Source organism: Pteropus alecto, unplaced genomic scaffold, assembly GCF_000325575.1.
Source record: "Pteropus alecto unplaced genomic scaffold, ASM32557v1 scaffold155, whole genome shotgun sequence".
Classification (NCBI taxonomy): Eukaryota; Metazoa; Chordata; class Mammalia; order Chiroptera; family Pteropodidae; genus Pteropus; species Pteropus alecto.
In genome coordinates, this window is record NW_006438113.1 from 1111520 (window position 1) to 1133654 (window position 22135).

The 22135-nt window shown below is 48.5% G+C and overlaps 1 protein-coding gene across 1 annotated transcript in view; it reads left to right on the forward strand.

Annotated features, from left to right (window-relative positions):
* Positions 1 to 22135, forward strand: part of GRID1 (glutamate ionotropic receptor delta type subunit 1) — a 672081-nt gene that overhangs the window by 193997 nt on the left and 455949 nt on the right. The window contains exon 3 of the mRNA XM_006915454.1: positions 14861 to 15060. Coding sequence (XP_006915516.1) covers positions 14861 to 15060 — 200 coding nt within the window. The remainder of the gene's footprint in view (positions 1 to 14860; positions 15061 to 22135) is intronic.

Consider the following 22135-nt stretch of genomic DNA (forward strand, 5'->3'; position numbering starts at 1 on the left):
GGAAGACATGAATGAGAGCATGCAAGGATAGCACACAGAAGGTGCTGTGGGACTGGGGCTTTGCTCTCCTCCTCTTCTGGCCCCACACTTCTGGCAGGGAGGACATCTGCCCTTTGGAGGAGGAGCAGGGCAGGTGTTGGTCCCTGTGGCCACGGTCCTATTGCTGTGGCCCGCCCCACTGGTGTTGATCATACTATAGTCCAGTTGTCCCCATCCTCCTTGCAATCATAGAGCAGCCCTGGCATTTCCAGGGCTTTTTGGTGGCTGGTGATGGATGACCCCATGGTTCAGCTCTCTTGGGGCAGACCTGGATGGAGGTGGGCATGTGATGGATCAGCCAAAGGATGTATTTTGGAAGGCAAGTTAAAATTATATTTCAGGGTAATACTCTATCTCTCCTGGCCCCCACCCTGAATCCATTTGTAATATGGCCTATGAATTTCTGGTGGGAGTTAACTAGCTTGTGATGGATGGGCTGGCAGTCCTATTAGGCCTGCAGATCCTGGCTTTTAATTAATATAGATGTGAATTTACTTTTGGTATTAGCAGGCATGTTTTTAAAGCAGGGCTGTGTGGGGCCACAGAGGCCTTTGCCCACTGTGTTTGCTTCCAGAATGGCCTGGCTGCTTGGGTCGGAGCATCCAGCCATGTTACCCCATTTTTGCAGAGCTCCTGGCCTCGTCTGACCACCTCCTGATTATGACTGATCTCTGCCATGGCCTTGCTTTCAAGTACCAGAGTGAGGCACTGAGCTGCTGCTTTCAAGGTAGCCTGAGGAGGCTACAGCACAGGCACCTTCTGGGGAGTCAGCTCCCAGGCCCAGGTGAGGGTGATGGAGGCCATGGTGAGCAAGAAGTTTAGTTCATTCAGCCTCTGAACAGCCTTTGTTCTCCTTCCCAGTGTGCATGTGCTTCCTGACCAACTGCGTGAAGTTAGGGCAGTTGAAATGCCCGTGTAATAGTGAGAGTGCATTGTGTGTGTGAATGTGAGTGTGAGTGTGTATAAGTGTATGTGAGTATGCATGTGAGTTGAGTGCCACTTGTGAGTGTTTACTGTGGGTATGAGTGTATGTGTGAACGGGTAGGTGGGTGTGCTGGTGTGTGTGCGTGCATGTAAGTGTGGGGTGTGAATGTATGTGAGCCAATCTTATTAATAAGTTTTACCCAAAGGTTTGCTGATAAATGTTTAACAACTGGCTCTCCAAGAAAACAAAGTCTTGATTTTCAGTTTTTCTTATTTCTGGAGTGTAAATACTCCCAACATGGCTGATTTGAGCATTGTGATGTCCCTGAACATGGAGTTGGGAAGGGATGATGCACCATTGTGTGGTATTTTAGATACAAAAGGCATTAATAGCCTCATGAGCATAGATAATGGTAAAATGAAAGAAAATAATTAGGAAGTAATGAGCTTTGTGTATTTATCAATTTTGTTTGTAATATAATTTGTTTAATTATAAGTTTATGTAATTTAATTTATAGTGGCTGTGTTTAATAACTGGCCCACAAAATTCCTGAAAATTTAATAGGCTTTCATGAAGTAGTTCAAGTCCATTCCAGCACATCCCTATGTGAGCATGTGTGTGAATGAATGTGAGTACGAGTATGCAAGTGAATGTATATACGTGTGTGTGTGAAGCTATGAATGAACATGAGTATGTAAATGTGTGCATAGATGTGAGTGTGTAAACATGAATGTGCCATGTGTGAGTGTGAGCACATGTGTGAGTGTGTACAAGGCAAAGGCAGGGAGACATTTCTGCATGCCTAGCATAGGCCTATGGCTAAATGGCTATCTACCCATGGCTGAGCCCCCCACCCCTTGTCCCCTTACATGTTTCTGTCCTTTGTCATTGGTTCACCATCCACCAGCCCTGGCAGGCATCATCTGGTGCCTGTCATCCCATACTCCTTCTTTGCTTTCCTTTTCTGCAGCCAAAGGCCCTCCTCTATATCCCAGTCTCCTGCCTGCATTCAGGCTCCACTGGATCCTGCCTGAACCATGACCTTGGCTCCTGATGGCCTCTGGACCTTTGCCCTCCAGGTCACATTTTTTCTTACAGAACTGTCGAGTGAACTTTAAAAAATCCAACCCTTTCTTGCACCCCAGGGTGTTTCCACACTGCTCTCTGTGGTCTGTCTTGACTTGGACTTTAGCCTCATCTGCACCATACCATGGGACTCGCTGCTCCATCAGCGCAGGCCCTGGCAATACCATCAGCACACCCACTGACCCCTGACTTGCGCCAGTTTGATGCCCAGCTTGACTCCTCCCCCAGCACTCCCTGAGCCCGGGACTCCTGCCCTCCTGCCTGGCACTGCCCACACTTCCCTCTTGGGCTGGCATAGACGGTTATTCCTGGGAAGGTGTTTACACATCTCTCCTTCTTTACTGTGAGGTCTTCTTAGGGAGCCATCTGGCACCATCTGGCACAGGGAGTTATGAGGCTTTTTGCATGGTGCCCAGGCTCAGGCAGGGCCAGGTTCTTCTGCAGAGGTGGCATTCGGAGGCCCCCAGGGATGGGCAATGGCATCGATGGGCCCCTTGCAGTGCTTCACTCCTGGCTCTTCAAAGGCAGGTTTCAGAGGAAACAAATTAAACCCAAGTAAATATCAAAGAGTAATTATGTAAATTAAATATATAAGTAAAAGAATATTTGTCATGAGGTCAGCAGAGCTGTGAAGATAAAGGCTTGCTATGCCAGGGCTGGTGAGGAACAGGAGGGGTTGAGTGGCAGTGGAGGTAGTGGTGTCACCAGAGAGGTAGCCATGGACTACCTGAACTCTGTCTCAAGTGCTGTGTCCATCATCCCATTTGCCTCTTACCATGATCCTACCACATAAGAGGTACCATCCTGCCCATTTCACAGAGGCAGCAACTGAGGCTCAGAGAGCTGAGAAGGCATGTTCTGGCCATCCAACATGGATGAGCCCATCTCCTGGTATTAGCCATCTGGCTTTGACTGGAGTGGGGAGGTGCACTCAGGCACATGCTGGGGCTTTGGGCTGCTTTCAGAGCACTGACTTTTTGCACCTTGGTTCTACCTCTGCCTCAGAGACTTGACTTGATACCAGGCTCCGTGCTCCTTATGACCAAACAGAACCATCAGGGGGTCCCCAGGTGGGCTGCTGGTTTCAGGAGGCCTTAGATCCTGATGTCCTTGTGGCTTGGAGTACTCTTCAGAAAAGGCCACTTTGTCCTGCAGGCCCCAACTCCTGTACTGAGCTCTCTGAAGGCTTCTTGGAGACCTTTCTTCTCCCAGACACCACCTGGGCAAACACACTCCTTCCTATGCACTTTCCTTGGGTCCTAGCACATCTTCAAGCATTGCTTGCTTGTCTGTTTCCATTGAGTTCTTTGTCTGATCCATCAGATTCTGATCCATTTCTCTAGTCTCCACAATGAGTATGGTCCAGTGTGGGCACCAGACATGTGCTTGGAGAAAGCTTGAGTGAGTGAGGTGTTCGTGGGGCCAATCCCATATCCTTGTCACTGAGGAGGTGGGAGGCCGCTGCTGGTCCCAGGGTGAGCAAGGAGTGGAGTTGATCGGTGGTGTCCCCAGGTGTTCCCTAGGCAGGTCTGCAGACATGGAATCCATTGCAATTGAGGCAGCTGTTTCCAGGAGCATGAGCTTTTCCTCACAGTGATAATTTACAGAATTAATGAAGATGCCGCATTTCACTTGTAATGTCAGTTATTAATACCGATTGCAAATTAACAGCTGGTAATGGCATGCATCACATTTTCATCTTCTTGCTATTCTTAAAAGCTAGACTTCATGCTTGCATGTCCCATGCCTGATGCGGCACTGAGAGCAGAGGCTCTGGCAGTAGATGGATCTGGGGTTGAATCCCAGATTTGTTATTTGTGAAATGGGCATAATCTGGCAATTCCCTATGGATGCTGGAGGCTCAGATGAGCCTCAGCATCTGCACATAGTTTGGGGAGCTGACCTGCTTCCTTCCCATTCCTTCCCAGATGCCTTTAGCTGATTGACGAATGTGAGTAAAGGGCTCTGGCTCTGGCATCAGAGGCCTAAATTTGAACCCCAGTCCTGCCTCTAACTGGCTGGATGGCTTCAGGCCATATGTCAGGGTGTCATGGGGATTAAATGAGGCAATATATGCAAAATGCTAGCACAGCACCCACACAAAGTCAACCTTACTAAACAAGTGCTGTTGTGCCTATTGCATCAACCTTACCATGTGTGACTTCAGTCCTTCCCTAACACAGAGGAAGGTCATTTGTCTGTGGCTTTAACAAAAGGCAAAGTCATTGGCTTTAGAGCCCCCTTGGAAAATCAAATGTAGCTGTTTTGGTTAAACACTGGGAAATCACTCTTCTGGATTTGCTTCAGGATCTTACTTAAATTAGAGAGCAGTCCAGTAAAATATCCACAATTTTCTTATAGCATGACTATGGGTCACTTCTTTTGCCAGCTGCATGGTTGATGGAAGGATTCAATCTCTCAAGTTTCGGTTTTTCCATCTGTGAAATGTGATGGTTATCCCTTCCTTACAGGTGGTGGAGAAGCAGTAAAGAATTGAAGCAGCTCAGGGAGGGGAGTTCTGGCTCCAGGCCTGCCTGCCGGGCACCAAGGACCTGAAGGCATAGAGTGGCCTCTTGGGGCTGGAGGCCAGTTTTCTGCGGGCAAGTCCAGCAGGGTCTTGCTCTCTTCCCAAGGGGCTTGTTTATGTAGGAAAGAAACCTGTCGAGAAATGCCATTCTGAGTCCCCATCCTGAAAAGATGGTACCCAGAGCTGCAGGACTTTGCAAACCAACCCTACAATCTTGGAGGAAGTACTGATAAAATCAATAACAAATAGCTCATAAGTGAAAGGTGACAGGAACATCAAACTTTATTTGTGAAAATTCAAAGCATCATTAACATATTACAATTCTTTAAGAAAATGATCTCACTCACTTGACAGAGGGGAATTGCAAATCAAAGGGACTGTTTATTGCAGTGGGAATAAGGGACCTGCCAGATTAAAAAAAAAAAGTTGAAGGAGCCAGAGATTTGAAACATGAAAGACAGTAGCAGATCAACATCATAGAATTTTATCCAAATAATGGAACCCAACTTGGAACAGAAGTTGGTGAAGAATTATTTTATAAACCCATTTTCATCATAACATGTGTAAAATGCAAATTTTGATCATTATGTAAATTAGTTACTTGGTGTAATTTACTTAATTCAAAGCACTTAATGCAGCGTGGTATGTTTTTTTCCAAAGTGCCAGAGCAGACGTTTATTTTAAATTGTTTTTAATCTCGATCTTCCAGCCTGATTATTTAAAGTGTTTTTTCCTTCTGTTTGTTTTTTAAATGGAAAGGAACCAAGCTTGGGGAGAAATGAACATGTTATGATCAGGCAATGCCCTCCGTCATCAGGGCTCCATGCAGGGGGTGTGGGCAGGTCTCATACCTGGACCCCTATGTCTGAAATGACACATACGTGCAAATGCACTCATGAGGAATTATCCAGATGATGCATTCCCCTTTCTGCCATCTGCTCTCATATAGTTTCTTGGCTCATTCTAAAACCTGTTGGAGCAGAAGGCTCCTAGACATTATGGGCCCCCATTATGAGTGGAAATTTGTTCTCTTTCCCAGAGAGTTTTCAGTGAGAGACCTTCCCCTTTGGCCACTTTACAATTTTGGAACTTCCATTATCACAGAAAGGAAAGCCGACTTTTTTAGTCTTCTATTGTGTCATTGGATTGTCAGGATGGCACCTCCCTTTTTGATGAGCCTCTAGAATGAGAGGTGATTTGTTCATCTGGGAACTCTTTTGTGGGGTGTTCCCAGTGCTGATGAGCAGGTTGGAGGTAGCTGACAGCCACTGAACATCTATTTTGCACTGTGCCAGCAGTGATGTGTGCCCCTCTCTGAAGGATTGCAGCGCTCCCACAGGAAGGTAGGGTTAGCTCTGTTTTGCAGATAAAGAAATGGACTCAGAGAGGTGGCTACCCAAGGTCACTGGCTTGTGAAGGGTGGGATTAAAATGCAAGCCTGTGCTTATTCTGTGGCCCCGGGGATAGTGTGGCCAATGGGGCTGGTGCTTGTGTGCCCCTTCCTAGTCTGCATCCCAGGTCACCACGGGTGAGGGTGATTTATTATTTCTCAGGCATGGCAAGGTCAGCAGATCAGTAGAGGACTGCCATGGAAAAGGTAGTTATAGTTCCTGGGGCTGGTGAGGGGTGGTGGACTACACCATGAAGACTACTGATGGAAGCACCAGGGGTGGTCAGGAGGTGGAGAGAGAAGGGAAATTTTGGGCAAGAGTCTTTATTGTGGTTTCTGGGGGAAAGAATGGACAAGGCAGGGTAAGCAGGCTTTGGATTGGCCAGTTGGAATTTCAGTGGGCTCCTAAATTGTTTGGTGCCTGGCCCTGGGGTGATTAGAGTAGGCGGATAGTGGCCCAGTGTGTGAGAGCTGATAGAGGGGATTGTTGGGGTGTGGGCTGTGGAGTGGTTGATTTGCATATGAAAGAGATGCCTCTGGGTGAATTGTTTACTAGCTCTAGGAATTGGCTAACCCTGGAGGGGCAGTCCCTCTAGGGTCATCAAGGCATCAGGACATAGAAAATGAAAGCCATGGTTAATACAGAGAGCAGGGCTTTTTAGGGGGTTAGGGATGGGATGTCTTTCAGGAAAACTCCCAGCGCCAAGTTGGCCATGACTGCTGTCCGGGCAGCTGAGATTGTGACAGGGGAGGCCTCCCTCTTAGATGAGACCCTCAGCAAAGAGTAGAGCAGTGGCACTGTTCCCCCAAGGGTGGTGAGATACCACCTGAGGGTCTTCCTTATCACCTGAAACCAGCCCCTGCCTGGGCCCTGAGGATGTTTGCTTTGAGGGACCTTGTCACCCCATGATGGGGACAGGCCCGCTTCCTGTTTTACTGTGAGCTGGCTGAATGTGCATCTCTGTTCCTTCCTTTGGTGAACTCCTGTGAGCCTGTCTTGTGCCTGCCTGACTCCCATAGAGATGTCCCCTTATCACACCTACATGGATTGACTGCAACGAATTAATTCATCTATGAAATGCGGTCTGCAAATGGAACATGCTCCGGAAATGATTCAGGAAGAAAGGAATGGAAGGATGGAAGGAAGAGAGGGAGGGAATGCATAGCTGGCAGCCCAGATGTGGCAAATGAGGCACCAGATTGATTCTGAGCAGAGGGAAGGGGTATTACTTTTGATTGGAACCATAGCAGGTAGGTCTCTGTGATCTCTTTTCTTGTAAATACTGGCTGCTTCTTCACCTGCTGACCCAGTCTTCATCACACCCTATGTCTGCAGCTGTTTAATGCCTGTGACAAAGATAGTGGCTTTCTGAGTTGGTGGTGGGGAAGGAAGTGGGCAATAAAGGAGTAGAGGAGCCTGGTCAGGGGTCTTGGGAATAAACTTGAATTTGGGCAAACACCATCTGGGAGGAAGTTCAAAGCATCTACTTGGGGGCCAGATAAGAAAGAGGTTTCAAAAAAGTCCATAGAATCAAAGTCGTGTCTCAGATTTCAATAAATTTGCCAATAATCCCCAAATACTTGTAACCATGAGCTAGCTCCATCTGGGTGTGAGGCAGCAGCCTTCATACATACATATATATGACAGAGACTAAAATCTTCATAAGTACTCTTGGTTCTTGGAACTTTCTCAGAAATTGAAAATAGTAGAGGAAGCAATTTGAAATGTGTTCTTTCATTTCAATTACTTTTCTGAAAGAAAGTATTTAAAATACTCGGTGACTATCTGGTTTTTCTCAGAAGGAGCAGTGAGAAAGTCACAGGTATAACCGTGAAAAATCTTGTCCAATGTTAATTCCTTGAAGTATGGCTTTGACTCTGTCGGATACGTGACCATTATATGTTGCTGAAGTCACACTACACTTCAGGCTGGTTCTTACTTTGGTTCAATTTGATCCCACAAACTTTTATTGCCTCTGCTTCTATGCTAGGCACTGAGCCTTGGTGGAGGCATGAATTCTGACTCTGAGTCAGAGATAGCCTCTGAGGGGAGGTATAATTTCAATTGGGTCTTGATGGAGAGATAGGACTCTGTAAATTTCAATTAGGAGCAACCATGTGAGAGTATGAGTGTGTGCAGTGAGAGAGAGGGGGGCAGGGAGAGAGAGAGAGAGAGAGAGAGAGCGAGAGAGAGAGAGAGAGAGAGAGAGCGAGAGAGAGAGCGAGAGAGAGAGAGAGAGAGAGAGAGAATGAGAATAGGAGAACTATATAACAAAGACATTTATCAGAGAAACACATGTAATGTCAATTGAACTAATATTTGTTAAGATTTTTTTTCTAGTTAACAACTTTATTGTCCAGAGAAAGGCAGACTTTCTTCTTTCTTTTTCTGGAGCTTGGGGACATGGTTTGTGGTAGTGGTAGGAGTAGGTGGTGGTGACACAAAAACAAAAACAGAAAAAGCTGTTGGAATCAGAGATTCTCTTATGTACCAGGATAAGATGTACGGAGTTTATTTATGTACAATAATAGAGTCTCTAGAAGGCTTGTTTGTGATTGATTGATTGATACTTTTGAGGATATGAATTTCTTGGCAACTTTAAAATAAACTTGTGTTCTTCATGAAAGGTTTTAAAGGAAGGCTGTACATATGAGCAGATAGGAACTTAGAAAACACCCTGGTGGAATGCATGGGAGGGGCGGACCCCGGGGTGAGGAGGCTGATGTAGGAGGCTGGTGCAGAAGTCTAGGGAGAAGCTGATGGTGCCTGAACCTGGCAAGGAGTCATGAAGATTGACTTGAGGGATGTTTAGGAGGAGAAGTTGAGAGGCCTCGGCCAGCCTAGATGACTGGTGCTGCTGTTCTCTGAGCCTGACAGATTGGGTGATGCCAGAGGGAAGCCTGGGATTAGCTGGGAGTATGGGCAGGAGTGCATGAGGGGAGGGATTGGGAAATAGGTGGGAGTAGAGGGAGCACATAGTATCTGGCAGCCCAGGGAGGAGAGAGCTTCAGGGATGGTGGTCACAGGCTGGGTTCTCTGGAGACCTGAAAGACAAAGAGAGAGGAGAATGCCCCATTAGGTGGCGACTTTAGTAAGAGCTTTAGAGCAGTGTGGTGTGGGTGGCAGTGGGCAGAGAGGTGAGGGCCGGGAAGTGCCAGAGGGTACATGGCCCCAGCATTAGAAAGGTGGTCTGTGGAGGGAAGGAGGGACAGGGCAAAAGAGGCCCAGAGTTTGGGCACTTGGGACCTATGTCTTCCCCTTCTCCACTGCTGGTGGGTGCCCCCTGATGTCCACCTATCCCAGCTTCCTTTCATGGCAGCTCCACAGTTCAACCCCCCTCAGTCTTCCTATTCCTGGTCCCCGTCATGGGGTAAGCAAGGCCCTTTTTTATTTGGCATCGCAGGTGCCTCATTCCGGAACCCTCTATGTGCTGTTTCTCTTGTCTAGAGTGTTCTTCCCTGAGAGGTTTCCACAGCTGGCTCCTTCTCACTGATGGTCCTTGCGGGAGCCTTTCCCACCCCACCTCCGCAGTTTCCTCCAGCCCAACATCTATTTTCTTCAGAGCTCTTATCGCTGTTGGAAATTATCTATTTAGCATGTTCTTTATTTGTTCCGGTCTATTCTCCAGCCCCTGGAATATAAGTTCCGTGACAGCAGGAACATCGTGGGCTCATTCGCTCTTGTTTCCCAGTACTGAGGAGAGGGCCAACACAGAGAAAGCTTTCAGTGAATATTGGAGGAAAGGAGGAGAGAATGAGCTTTGACAGGAAAACTCGGTCAGGTTCGGGTATTGCAAAGACTTCTAGTGATAGGGTCCCTTGAGTGCCCAAAGGGTGGGCCAAGGAAGCTGAGGCCCGTCTTGGAGTGTTGTCACATCAGAGTCCTCTTAGGGATGAACTTGCCTGTGTTCCCTGAGCTGCCTCCCTTCCTGGGGAGCAGGATGCCTCTCCCTGTTCCTGTGGGTGGCTGATGCCCTTTTTCATGGTTCTTGTCTCTCTTCACTGCCTTGGAACACCATGCACCCTTTCCATTCTCTTGCCCTTCGTGGGATGGGGCTGATGTGAGGCCCGATGTGAACCCATCGGCTCCCTCTCCAGTGGAGGTGGGTCTGTTTGGAGAGCTGTACCAGTGTGGTGGACTGGGCCGGCCAGTCTATACAGTGGAGGGCCTGGGCCAAGGTCCAGCACTTCGTGGCAGCCAAAGGGGTCACTGGGATGCTCACTCTGCTGCCTGTGGGAGCAGCCCTAGCTCTGTCCCTAAACTAACTTCTTGGAGAGTTCTCTCTTCCTGGGAGGCTGCATCGAACAGCTGGCTTTCTTTGGGGCGTGGGGTAGGGGTGGAAGTGCAAACCTGGTCTCTTATCAGGAGAAAAGGACTTTTTGTCGAGAAGCTGGTTTCCTTGGCCCCATTGCTGGGGAATGGCCAGGAGGGCCACAAAGTTAGCTTGTGCTCTCAACTGTTATTCTGACCCCATCCTTCCCCAAGTGCAGCAGAATAAGAACTTCAGAGGCTGATAGCTGACCTTTTCAGCCAGGTGGGAGCAGGTGGTTGTAGCCAGGGGCTGTGGTCCCTCAGGAGTGCTGCCTTCAGCCTGCATCACTTTTTCTAGGATTGAGGGTCCAGCCACTGACAGGGAGCTTAAACTCTCCCTAATGGCTCTGTCAGGGGATGCCTGAAAAGAAGGTAGAAATGCAGCAGTGAGGAGCTCTGAGAGCTTGCTTGTATTCTATGTGTGTGCATGCCCTTGTGTGTACTAGTGAGTTCTGAGACAGTTGTCACACCTCCCCCCTTTCCAGCACCTCCTAATGCCATGAGGAAGTGAAATGGTCCTTTGAGTTGAGATGATTTTAGGCAGGGACGTCAGGGAAGGGACTGAAGGGAATTCTCCCCCGGGCTGAGAGGACTGGCCATGCTGTTGTGATGCGTGAGATCCTTGGAACCCCACCAGACTCGTGGACCCACAGGCATGCACTCAGAGCCATGCTGGAGCCCTTCCTGAGCATGTGCTCATGTGAATGTGCAAAAAGCACAGCTATTCAGGCATGGCCAGTCTCTGTCACTTTAAAGACTTGAAATGGCCTTGGAAGGCACTGGAAGAAGAGTAGGAGCTGATAGATGGGATGTCTTAGGTCGTTCTCACCATCTGAGCACATGGACAGTGCTGTGCTCAGATCTGGATCAGACCTAGGCCTTGAAAGTGAGGATCATTGGTGTCTAGGTGAAGAACAGGGCTTCAGAAGCCACCCAAGCAATCCTATGTGGGCAGTGGCATGGAAATGTATAATGCAGCTGATGAACTTGGTCTATCAGTTAGTTATTGCTGAGAAACAAACCATTCCCAAGCTTAGCGGCTTAGAACAACAGTCATTCATTATTTTTTATGACTCTAGATCAACTGGGCAGTTTTATTCTAAACTTACTTGTGCATCTGAATTAGGCTGGCATGTGGTTAGGAGTGGCTGCCTTGGAGCTGACCTGATTCTTCTTAAGGTATGTCTACATCCCTCCAGCAGGCTAGTCCAGGAGTGTTCTCATGGTGGTGGCAGAGTCCAAAGGCAGAAACAAAAATGCTTAAACATTTATTTAAACCTTTGCTTATGCCAAGTTATAACTGTGTCATGGGACAAAGCAGCCAAATGACCAAACCCACAGTGGGAGCTAGAAGGGTCTTCAGAGTGACAGATTAAGAGGCCTGGGAATAGGGAGGCCATCACCAGAGGCCTGAATGCAGCAAATTTCCCATATTTGGGAGCATCATTTACACCATTCTAGTTAAAAGATGGTTTCTCAGGCAATAGAAGTTTCTGTGATGATCCATCACATATGATCTATATCTGTGCTGTCCAATATGGTAGCCACCAGCCAGATGTGGCTATTGAGTACTTGAAATGTGGCTAGTCTGACCGAGGAACTGAGTATGTGATTTTATTTAATTTTAGTGAATTTAAGTTTAAATTTAAATAGCCCCATGCGGCTAGTGGCTGCTGTATTGGATAGTCTAGATTGAGGGTGAAACCGTCATGGACACAGGTGGAAAGCTGTTGCATGCCCAGCATAGGAGCTGGTTTGGGCATTGATGTCTACTCAGTGCTGTGATGTTCAAGTGTGTAATTGGCAGGTGTGGGTTGTGATGTGCTCAAGAGAGGGAGGGGTTGGGATTGACACCAACCCTGAGTTCTAGTTGGGGGTCCCCTCTCCCTGTTGTACTTCTCCTTGAGTCATCTCTGCATGTTTGCCTTGCCTGGCATCTCTGATTGGTGAGGAAGCTCTGAAGAACCTCTTCGAACTTTTCTTTTGAGAGGCTTTGGGGCTACAGGTCTACAGGGGCCGGAGCAGGCTGGTTGAGACTGCATGACCTCTCTGGGGATCTTAGGGGTGTTGACAGCCTGGGGCCTGTGTGTCAGGAGTCCCTGGTACTGAGACAGGAGTAAGGCACTGTGTGGTCCTCCGTCGGTCACCTTTCCTCACTTAGCAGTTTTGAGAGTAGAGGGCCCATCCTGCTACCTGGCACCTTCTTTTCTGTTTGACTCATGTGCAGAGCAACACCAAGGTCTCGCAAGCAAGAGGCCAGGCAAGCAGCTCTGGGCACATGTCTGTGGTTCAGGGGCCAGGCTTCCAATGGACACAGCTGGCTGAGATCATGGCTAGACTGGAACACAGGTGCCACTGGCTTGAATATCAATCATGTATTTTTTATCTCTATGTGGGCTCTCATTTGGGCACTGCCGTGCCTTACTCATGGACCATAAGGAGATTGGCTCTCTGTTCTTCCCAGGTGCAAGCCCCTAAGACAAAAGCAGGTGGTACTTCAAGAACTGTGGTTCCTCACAGTCCTAGGTAAATGGTAGTTGGTGACTCTCATCCCCAGTTTACTGATGATCAAAACGAGGCACAGAGTGGATAGATGATTTGCCCAAGTATTTAAGGAATGATACTAAATTCTAAGTGTGGGGGTCCATGGCAGGTGCTCAGACCCTATTCCAGGGCATTGCCCCCTGGTGGAGAATAGGGATCCTATGCATAGCCCCCAGCACCCCAATTATAACTGCCACGGCACTCCACTCTCCTCTCTGACACTATATTTTATTTTCCATGACCACTCATCATGTCCATCTGGAACTAGACTTACTGATGAGCCTGTCCTTTGATAAAACAGGCAGCCTGAAGACCACTGAAGCATCTTGTACGCTGCTTGGCACATGTGGAACACTGCAAGTTTGTGGAATGAGCATGAAATGAAAGTTTTAGAGAGGAACTAATTGGGAAAAAAATATGGTTAAATTAACACCGTTTACTTTGAATTTGATTCTTGGGTCACGGTGTGCCTGTGGCAGCCCCTGGGCATACCAGGTATCAGGAGAGTGCAGTTTGTGAGATCTGGGCAGGCCCAGAGTGTCCTTTAGAGCAGTGGTCCTCAACCTTTTTGGCACCAGGGACCGGTGCTCCTATGAGACTCTAATGCCTGATGATCTGAGGTGGAGCTGAGGTTGTGGAGCTAGAGCTGGGGAGCGGCTGCAAATACAGATGAAGCTTTGCTTGCTTGCCTGCCACTCACCTCCTGCGGTGTGGCCTGGTTCCTAACTGGCCATGGACCGGTATTGGTGCATGGCCTTGGGCTTGGGGACCCCTGCCTTAGAATAAGTGGCTCTAGTGTGGGTCTTGTGTTTGGGAGCTAGAATGCAGGTATGGGCTAGATGAAGAAAACATCCCAGGCTTTGAAAAAAATCGCTTATGAGTTGTGACTTTGGGTTGCAAGAGACAGAAATCCAGCTCAACGTGGCTTAGTAAGAAAGGGTATTGTTTGGCTCATGGAACTAAGAGATCCAGGAGAAACAGGATTCAGACATAGATGGACCCAGAGGCTTAAATGACATCATCAGGACCAGGTCTCAAGCCGGACTTGCTTCCCTCTGTGTTGGCTCCACTCTTGGGCAGGTCTCTCTTTGGAGAAGCCAAGTGGCTTATGGAAGACTGCTGTTGAGAGAAGATTTGGGCTCTGGTTAAAAAAATATATTTAGTACCCTTGGCCCTCACAAGAGTAGGTTTGTACTAATATGTGATATGGTGAGACTCCAGGCTTTTTCTGGACACCTGTCCCCTGGTAATTTATTCCAGCTTTCCCTATTCCTGTTCTGCTCTGGGCTCACATTCTGTCTTCTTGGCAACAGAGTGAAAGAACAGGTCTCTCTCCCAGGTGCTGCACCAAAGTACCGGGAGGGCACTCAGTGGACCATCTTGGACCATCTGCTCGTCCCTGAACTAGTCAGGATGTGAAGTTCTGGTTGGACTTTAGGTGAAAGTCACCTAGCTGGAAAGAGAGTGGAGGAGGAGTGTTTCAACTAGGAAAATCAGGTCCTGGGAACAAGACAGGGTCCCAAGCCTCAGGGCTGGGGTGTGAGGGTTCAGTCACAGGACTGGGGCAGGGATTGAAGCTGGGCCTGTACTGGTCAGGACAGTCAGTGGCTTTAGATCGCCACTGAAGGAGCCTCAGCCATGGGGAACAGAGGGAGGTGGGGGGAACTGGGGCCAGGGCCAGGGACCACCAGCACATACAACTGTGAGGACAGAACTGCCAGAACTTTTACTCCTAATGAGTGAAAGCAATAGGGAGAGAAAGGGAGCTCATTGCGAAGAACACTTTCTGTCCACAGGACCTGTTGGATGACAGAAAGTGCTCCCCACAGTGGGAGACACCCTGGGGCTGGGTGCTGGTGAGGGGTGTGGGGACTAAATCGGTGTTTTCCAACCTCCATTCAGTAGGCCGCTGAGGTAGACTTGAGCCCTCACTTCTGGTGGTGGCCCGCACTGGGTGGGAAGCATTGGAATTAGACCCTCCATGGTCCCTGTCCACTTAAGACAGTTCTCTCCTCTCCCTCTTCTCCCACTGCTCAGATATCCGTGGGCTCCAAAGCTTTCTGGACCAGGCCTCGCGGCTGGGCCTTGACGTGTCTTTACAAAAGGTGGACAAGAATATCAGCCACGTGTTCACCAGCCTCTTTACCACAATGAAGACAGAGGAGCTGACCCGGGACACGCTGCGCCGTGCCATTCTGCTGCTTAGCCCTCAGGGGGCTCACTCTTTCATCAATGAGGTAGGTGGCGGGGCCTGGGGCCACAGGCGTGGCTACCCAGAACTCCACATGGGTGGCTCAGGTGGGTAGCAGGCACAGTCCACTCATTGTGCATGGCTGACATGGAATGGAGACCCTGGGTGCTGGGGTCCCAGCATGCAGGAAGGGGGACATCGAGCACAACTTGGCTTCTGACTGGTCTCCAGCAGGTGACCCGAGACTTGATCAGAGGCTGGGGGCTGATAATGGGAAGTTTGTGTACAAGTCACTGTCAGGGATTTCTGAGGCAAAACTCAGGCATTTTTTTTTTCCCTTTTAATTTTCTTCTCTTTGTTGACAAGTGTAAGCCTGTAGGGCTAAAATAAACTTCCAGCTCTCTGCAGAGGTGGGCAGCTTTGCCTTGAGATTTGTTAGCACCTGGAGGGGGTGTCAGTTGTATATCACCAAATGATACGTGGTGCATGTGCTTAGTTTTTGGTGCATGGGCTTATCAGTGATTCTTTTAAAAAACACGTATTAGGGGTTAGGACCTTCTAATGAACACAGAGCCTACCCGCTTAACAAAGAATCCATTAGTTTCAGAACAGACAACTAGGAATACTCTATGAGCTGGCTGGTAGGCGCCAGGCCTGGTGGTCTAATGGCAGAGCGGTAATGAGGTTGGCGGGTTTCTCTCTGGGCTGGGTTGGTTTCAGAGGGTGGGAGACATGCTGGGGGTGTGGTGTGCATGGGAGCAGGAGCAGACTGAAGGGGGCACGGGACTGCCGAATGTTCCTGCGGTTTCCTCTCTAATCTGTCACCTTGTTGGCCCTCTCTGATTGAAAGTAAAATGAAGTGAAAGGCAGAATTATACTAATTCCATTTGATGTACTTTGCTTGCTTATTCTGCTTTCCCCTCTAATTAATTATTACTCAAAATGCTACCTCATGCATCAGGAATCAGCATGAAGCCCACTGCTGGAGAACTTCAAATTTGGAATGCTTAATTTGGTGCAATTGGCCGGCAGCCCTGACGCTCTTGGCTAATCAGGCCCCAGATCACACTGGTGGTCAGCCAGGCTGTGATGTCCTGTTGGCACTCGGCAATTTCACCGGAACACGTTTTTCTGTATGAAGGGATTCAGGCCTGTCATGGGCAGCCCAGGATTAGCAGCACTAATATGTCCAGGCTTTCTCAGAATGTTCCCAGCAGTGTCTGCTCATTGGAAAGCTTTTCTCCTTGTTAAATTCCCCAGCTGGAGTCGGCTCCGGTGATGGTGTCTGCTAATTCTGCCGCCAGCCTTCTCCCTTTCTTTTCTCACCAATCCTTTGCCTCCTTTCCTTGTTTCCTTTCCTCCTTCCCCTTGCTATGCTGTTAAGCTTAGAGTGGGAAGAATATTGGTTTCAGAGTTACACAGATTTGGGGTCAAGTCCCCTACTTATTATTGTGTGGCCTTGGGTAATTTGCTTCACCTTCATAACCTCGGTTTCTTCATCTGTCAAGTAGGGATGAAGGAGATGACAGATATGATAAAGCATTTGGCACGTAGCTTCACAAGAAGCATCCATTCTCTTTTCACTGTACACATTCATCATATCCCTTCCAGAGAATTCAGCTCTTCCTCCATTCCTAGGCCCTGCAAGGATTTAACACATAACCAAGAATGGCCTAAAGATATTATTTCCAAGAGATTAATTATACAAACTCCTGCAGTGTTGGATATGCTCACTTGGCTTTGGCCTATTTCCTTCTTCTTCTCTTAGACCGTGTTTGCAAAGCTTTTGCTTTGCTGGGTGCTGCAGAATTGGGGATGCTCCTGGAGTGGCCTCTCAGGCAAGAGCTACAGGCCCCTGGGTGTGGCGGTCAGACTGTGGGGAAAGACAGCACCTGGACTTCATTGCTTTCAGCGTCAGCAAGTCAGAGTCTTGGTCTCTGGTCCCATGCACTAGCCATCTGGAGCGGGGATGTCATCGTTTCCGAGGTGCCCGCCACAGGCCTGGCCCTTTGCGTGTGTCTTCTAATCCTCCTACTTTACAGATGAGGCAACCGACGCTGAAGGAGCTAAAGAACTTGATTAAGGTTACGAAAGTAGCTACCAGGGGAGTGGAGAGGATTCAAGTCCAGATTTGAGCCACTCCAGAGCTCTCTATGCCATGTTGCTGGGATGACCACGGAAAATACAAGAGATTGCTGTTACTGTAGTGGGTAAAACATGGCCATGTTGGCTTCATGAGGGAGGTATGATTCCAGGGCCTGGCAGAGGTTTTTTAGGGTGCTTATGCTGAAAGAATTTTAGTGCATCTGCTGTGCATGGTAAGGGAAGGAATCTAGACCCTGGAGGTGAACATGATCCGTATGACCTGTATGGCTGGCTAGCCTGGCAGGTCTCCTAGAGGAGAGACCTGGGGATGCCATCCCAGCAAGAAACCTTTGTTCACTACCTGGAGGCAGTGTTTGGGTTTCTTGAGTAGACTGATCCATCCTCTTCTTTGTTGTGATAAGGAAAGATGATATTCCCAAGGGTGACCAACTGCTAGGACATGCCCTGAATTTTATGAAACTTATAACACTGTTATGGAGCAGTAGATACCTCACCACCCCACTGCTACTGATGACATGTCACTGTTGTGCCTGATCAGGGCTGGCAAGGATGACTGTAGGAAAGATGGGTAATGAGGTCTTCCCAGCTGTAACTGCTCCCCTTCCCCACATACAAAGCTTGGCTGATGGGAGTGAAGGAGGAAGACGGCTTTGCTTGAATCTTTTATATGTGAATTATTGGGAAGCCTGGCACTTACACTGTCATTAGGACAAATTCTGCATGACATGGGTTTGGCTGTCCAAGATCCACCAGGCTGTCCATGTGCTGTGTTGGGAGCTGCTGCTTCTTCTAACATCTTGGCACATCTATTCATTGTGTGTGTGTGTGTTGGGGGGGTGGGGGGCTTGGCCTGAGGTGCCCATGCACCACCAGCTTCTCTGTGATCTTATTTTATAGGGGGCTCTCAGGGGTGACAACACTCTGGTCTCCTGGACCCAGACCTGGTGCCCACTGTGGGGCTGCTCTTGGGGGTTGCTGAGGGCACAGGCCATGGAGGAAGCTCTTTCTCCAGCAGGAAGGCTGCTCTGCTCTGGGCTCAGTGTTAGAGCTCTCTGAGTGAGGGTATGGAGCACTTTACAATCACCCCCTAGCTGGGAAGTAAGTTGGACTCTTTCTATCCTCAACTGGGCCTCAGTTTTTCTCTGGACTGCTGGCTGCTAAGTGGGGCTTCAGTGATCAGTGGCAACCACCTCTGATGAGATCCACATGCAGCCTGTCAACTACCAGCCAAGGGAGGTGGGGATATAGGTGTCCTCTCCTCAATCTAGGGCCTTGGAATTCCACTCCCCTGGTAGCTACTTTCGTAACCTTAATCTAGGGCCAAGGTGACAGGTTGTGGAGGGGATGAGGGCATGAGTCCTTTGAGAGCACTGAAGACGGAGCAATCCCTCTGGCTAGGGAGAGATGGGGATGGCCAAAGGGTCAGTGATACTTCCTGAAGTAGCTGACACTGTGGCTGTATTTATAGGGACAAAATTTCATTAATCCCACAGCCAAAGTGGACCTGGGGGAAGAAGGGTCAGAGAGTCTCAGTGTGTTCAGGGACTCGTGTGTTGTGTTGTTGTAGCAGTGGGCTGGCGGGCTGGGGAGTGGCTAGATTTGAGGCTGGGATGTAAGCAGGAAGGGGCTCCCTAGTCCAGGGCAGGGAATCTAAACTTCAGGACTAGTTCGTTCTTGGGGTCTTTTTCAGGGTCTTCGAGGTTAATGGCCTATGGTACACTCCATAACCTCAGCCTAGGGCTATTGTGGGGTATGTATGTCTTACTTTTCCAGGTCAAGTTTGATGGGGAATTCTGCAGGGCACAGTCATTCTTGGCCCTGGGCTTCATCTCATCTTCCTGGAAGAGATTTCATCTATTTGTCTGTCATCTGTCCATCTAGCCATCCATTTGTTCATCTGCCCATTCATTCATCGGTCCATCCATCTGCCTGTCTGTCTGTCCATCTAGCCCCCAGCCACCCAATCATCCATCCATCCAGTATGAATTAGGTGCCTGTGGTGGACCAGGGACCATATCAGGTGCTGACTGGGAACACAGGTTCTCCACACACCACAGTTATTGTCCTTCTGGGCATTCTTCCCAGCGGCCAACTGAGAGGGCACACCCCAGGGTTCTCACTCACTGAGGCCTCCTCTGGGCATGTGTGGGGGACTCTAGGACTTTGTCCTTTAAACTCTCATTTGTCATTTCTGTGTCCCTTTCTCTAGCTGTACTTAGGCCTCCCTCTTTCTTTTTGCTTCCTCTTTATTTCCTCCTCTCTTCCCCTTTCTGTCTCTTTTGTTTCACTGGAAAAAGTAGAAAAAGTAAACTATTTTAAGCCATTTTAAGTGGTAATTGCAGCAGGTGGCATTTACTGTTACAGTTAGATATCGGTGATCTTTCTCCATAGTGAGAAGGATGGGAAAGAGAACATGAGGGGAATGGACTATTGGTTAGACAGCTCTCCATTGCTTTGAGAGTAGGGGTTACCTTTCACCCAGACTGGGAGAAGTAGGTGAATGTGAAGGGACAAAGATGAAAAAGGCCACTCCCAGCATCCCTCCCACCTCTACCCAGACTGGCTTTCCAGGCAAGGAGTATGGCTGGAGGTAATTTAACCCTTATATAAGCATAGCTTGGGTTAACTCCTGGCTTCCAATCACTGCTTCTCAGAGTTTGCTGCAGTGAGTGAGTTTGCTTCCACACTTTGACTATAAAGACTGTGCTTTTTAATACATTTTATAGCAAAGGTAAATTAAATAATCACAATATTCTGTTGTCCTACATGATATATGCAAATATTTCTCACTCTACCATGATAAACCTTGAGTAGATGACTTAACTCAGAGCTAGGATAATTCTGTGCTATTTAAGTATCATTTACTAGAATATTTTAAATTACTAATTAATTACAGAAGATTAATTTTTAAATGTGGCCTTGCATTTGCATTTAATTATATCCTACTGTTTATGGATTTTAAAGACTAAGTACTTTAGCAAAAGTGCTATGAGTCCGAGAAATTTATTTATTTTTTCCCTTTAGAAATTTTTAGACATGAGATCATGAGGAAGAGATGTTTTCTAATAGGGTTTGTTCTGGCAGGTTTGGAACTCAATCACTGTGATGCTCAAGGCAGCCAGAACTTGGGGCCCGGCTGAGATGGGGGCTGTCCTGCCAGGGCCTGTGTCTGAGACTCCAGATGGCCACAGTCTTCTTTCTTCTCTGTCCCCACACTCCTCTCATCCTTCCAAACTCCGTGTATGCTGGGGAAGCCATTGTGGGCTCCCTCCCTGGGCACCAACCAGCTCTAGTCTTGTCGGCCTTTTTGTGTCCCACCCCACCTTCCCTGACAGCAACCTCACATCTAGGGGTCTGCTGACCCTGAACACACTCCCATTGCCACCCCTGTTCCAGGGCATCCACCACTTATTCTCTGATCATCTGTTCGTGCCTCCCTTCCCATGGGACATAGGAGAGTGTGAGGACAGGAGCTGGGATATGTTCATCTGTGTTAATTGCCTTTTTGGATCCTGTGGACAATGGTTGGCAAGCAGATGGAATCCAGGAGCTCTGACCTCTGCCCCACACATTCTTTAGAAGCCCTATTGCCCAGCCAACAGACTAACACATTCTTAACACTGGTCAAGCAGGGACACTGGATTGTTTTGAGTGAATTTAATGTTTGATTTTTTGATATTTCAAAGGAGCATCTAAACCCTCATCAAGGAAAATGCCTAATGTTTCTGGACCCTTCTGGTTGTTGTTTCAATTTTGAGTTACATCTTGAATCATGCCACCCGATTCTTGAGCTCAGGGATGAGGAAGGCCTTGCATGGCTGTCTGGAAGGACCATTGGCTCCTTCCCAGGGTCAAAGAGAGGGATCTTGAAACTGAAGCATGGGCTGGGAGACACCTGGTGTTCTTTCCTTCCTTTCTAGGAATTAAATAACCAGCAAAGTGTCAGTTCCATGGCTTATTAGCAGGTAGCCCCTTTGGCCTGGGATTTAGCAGGCAAGAGAAATAGACGTTTACAAAGGGAAATAGCCTGCAGCAGCCAAATCACTCAATTACTCTTTCTGCTCTTGGATCCCCAAGGGTGTTGAGCTTGGGGGGGCCTCCCAGAGGTGGTGAGTCACCCATTTGTTGATTGAAGGGCAGGGTGGAGAACCAGCGGAGAAGTGGCAGAACTTCCCTAGCATCACAGGAAGCCAGAGGATGGCTGGGGGTGTGAAGAGAGGCAGAGGTGAGGCGAGGTAATCTAAACTGGCAGATTCACATCAGAGAAGTTGTCTGTGCCATGCAGCCCACGTCTGGCACCATCCCCTGCGTGTTCCCAAATGGAGCCCTTGCCTTTTGCTAATAGGAACTTGGCCTTGGTTACCTGTCACCTATACCAGAGCTGCCATTCACCTTGGAAAATGGAAGGCCTCTGCATCAGTCAGCTGGTGTTGTGTAACAAAGCATTTGTTGTTACTCATGAGTTTCCCATCGGCAGACCTGGATCAGACTCATTGATTTTGTCTGGGCTTGCTAATGCATCTGTGGTCACCTGGTTACTCAGTGGGGACTGGCTAGTTAAGATGGTGATTGGCTGGCTGTAATTTGGGGTGGTGGGACGACCAGGCTACGAGTCTCTCATCATCAGGCACGCTAGCCCATACTTATTCATATGGCAGCAGCAAAGTTTCAAGAGAGCAAATGCAAGTGCTCAGGGCCACTCAAGGCCTGGGCTCAGACCTGATACATTGCTGCTTCTGCCATAATCTTTTGGTGAAAGGAAACCAAGAGGTCAGCCCATGTTGAGGTGACAGGGGAGGGAGATTCCTGGGAAACTCCTCTTGGGGGAACTGCAAAGTCACATTGCAAAGAGAGTAGATACAGTAAAGGGTGATGAGTTGGGGCCATTTTGTAATCTGTCTACCATGCCCCAGTGTGCAGATGGAGCAGACGTCTCACAGGTCTCTTACTTTGTTTCAACCTTGCTCAACTTTGGATTGAGAGTGGTGAGGAGAAGGATGTGGAACATAGGGAAA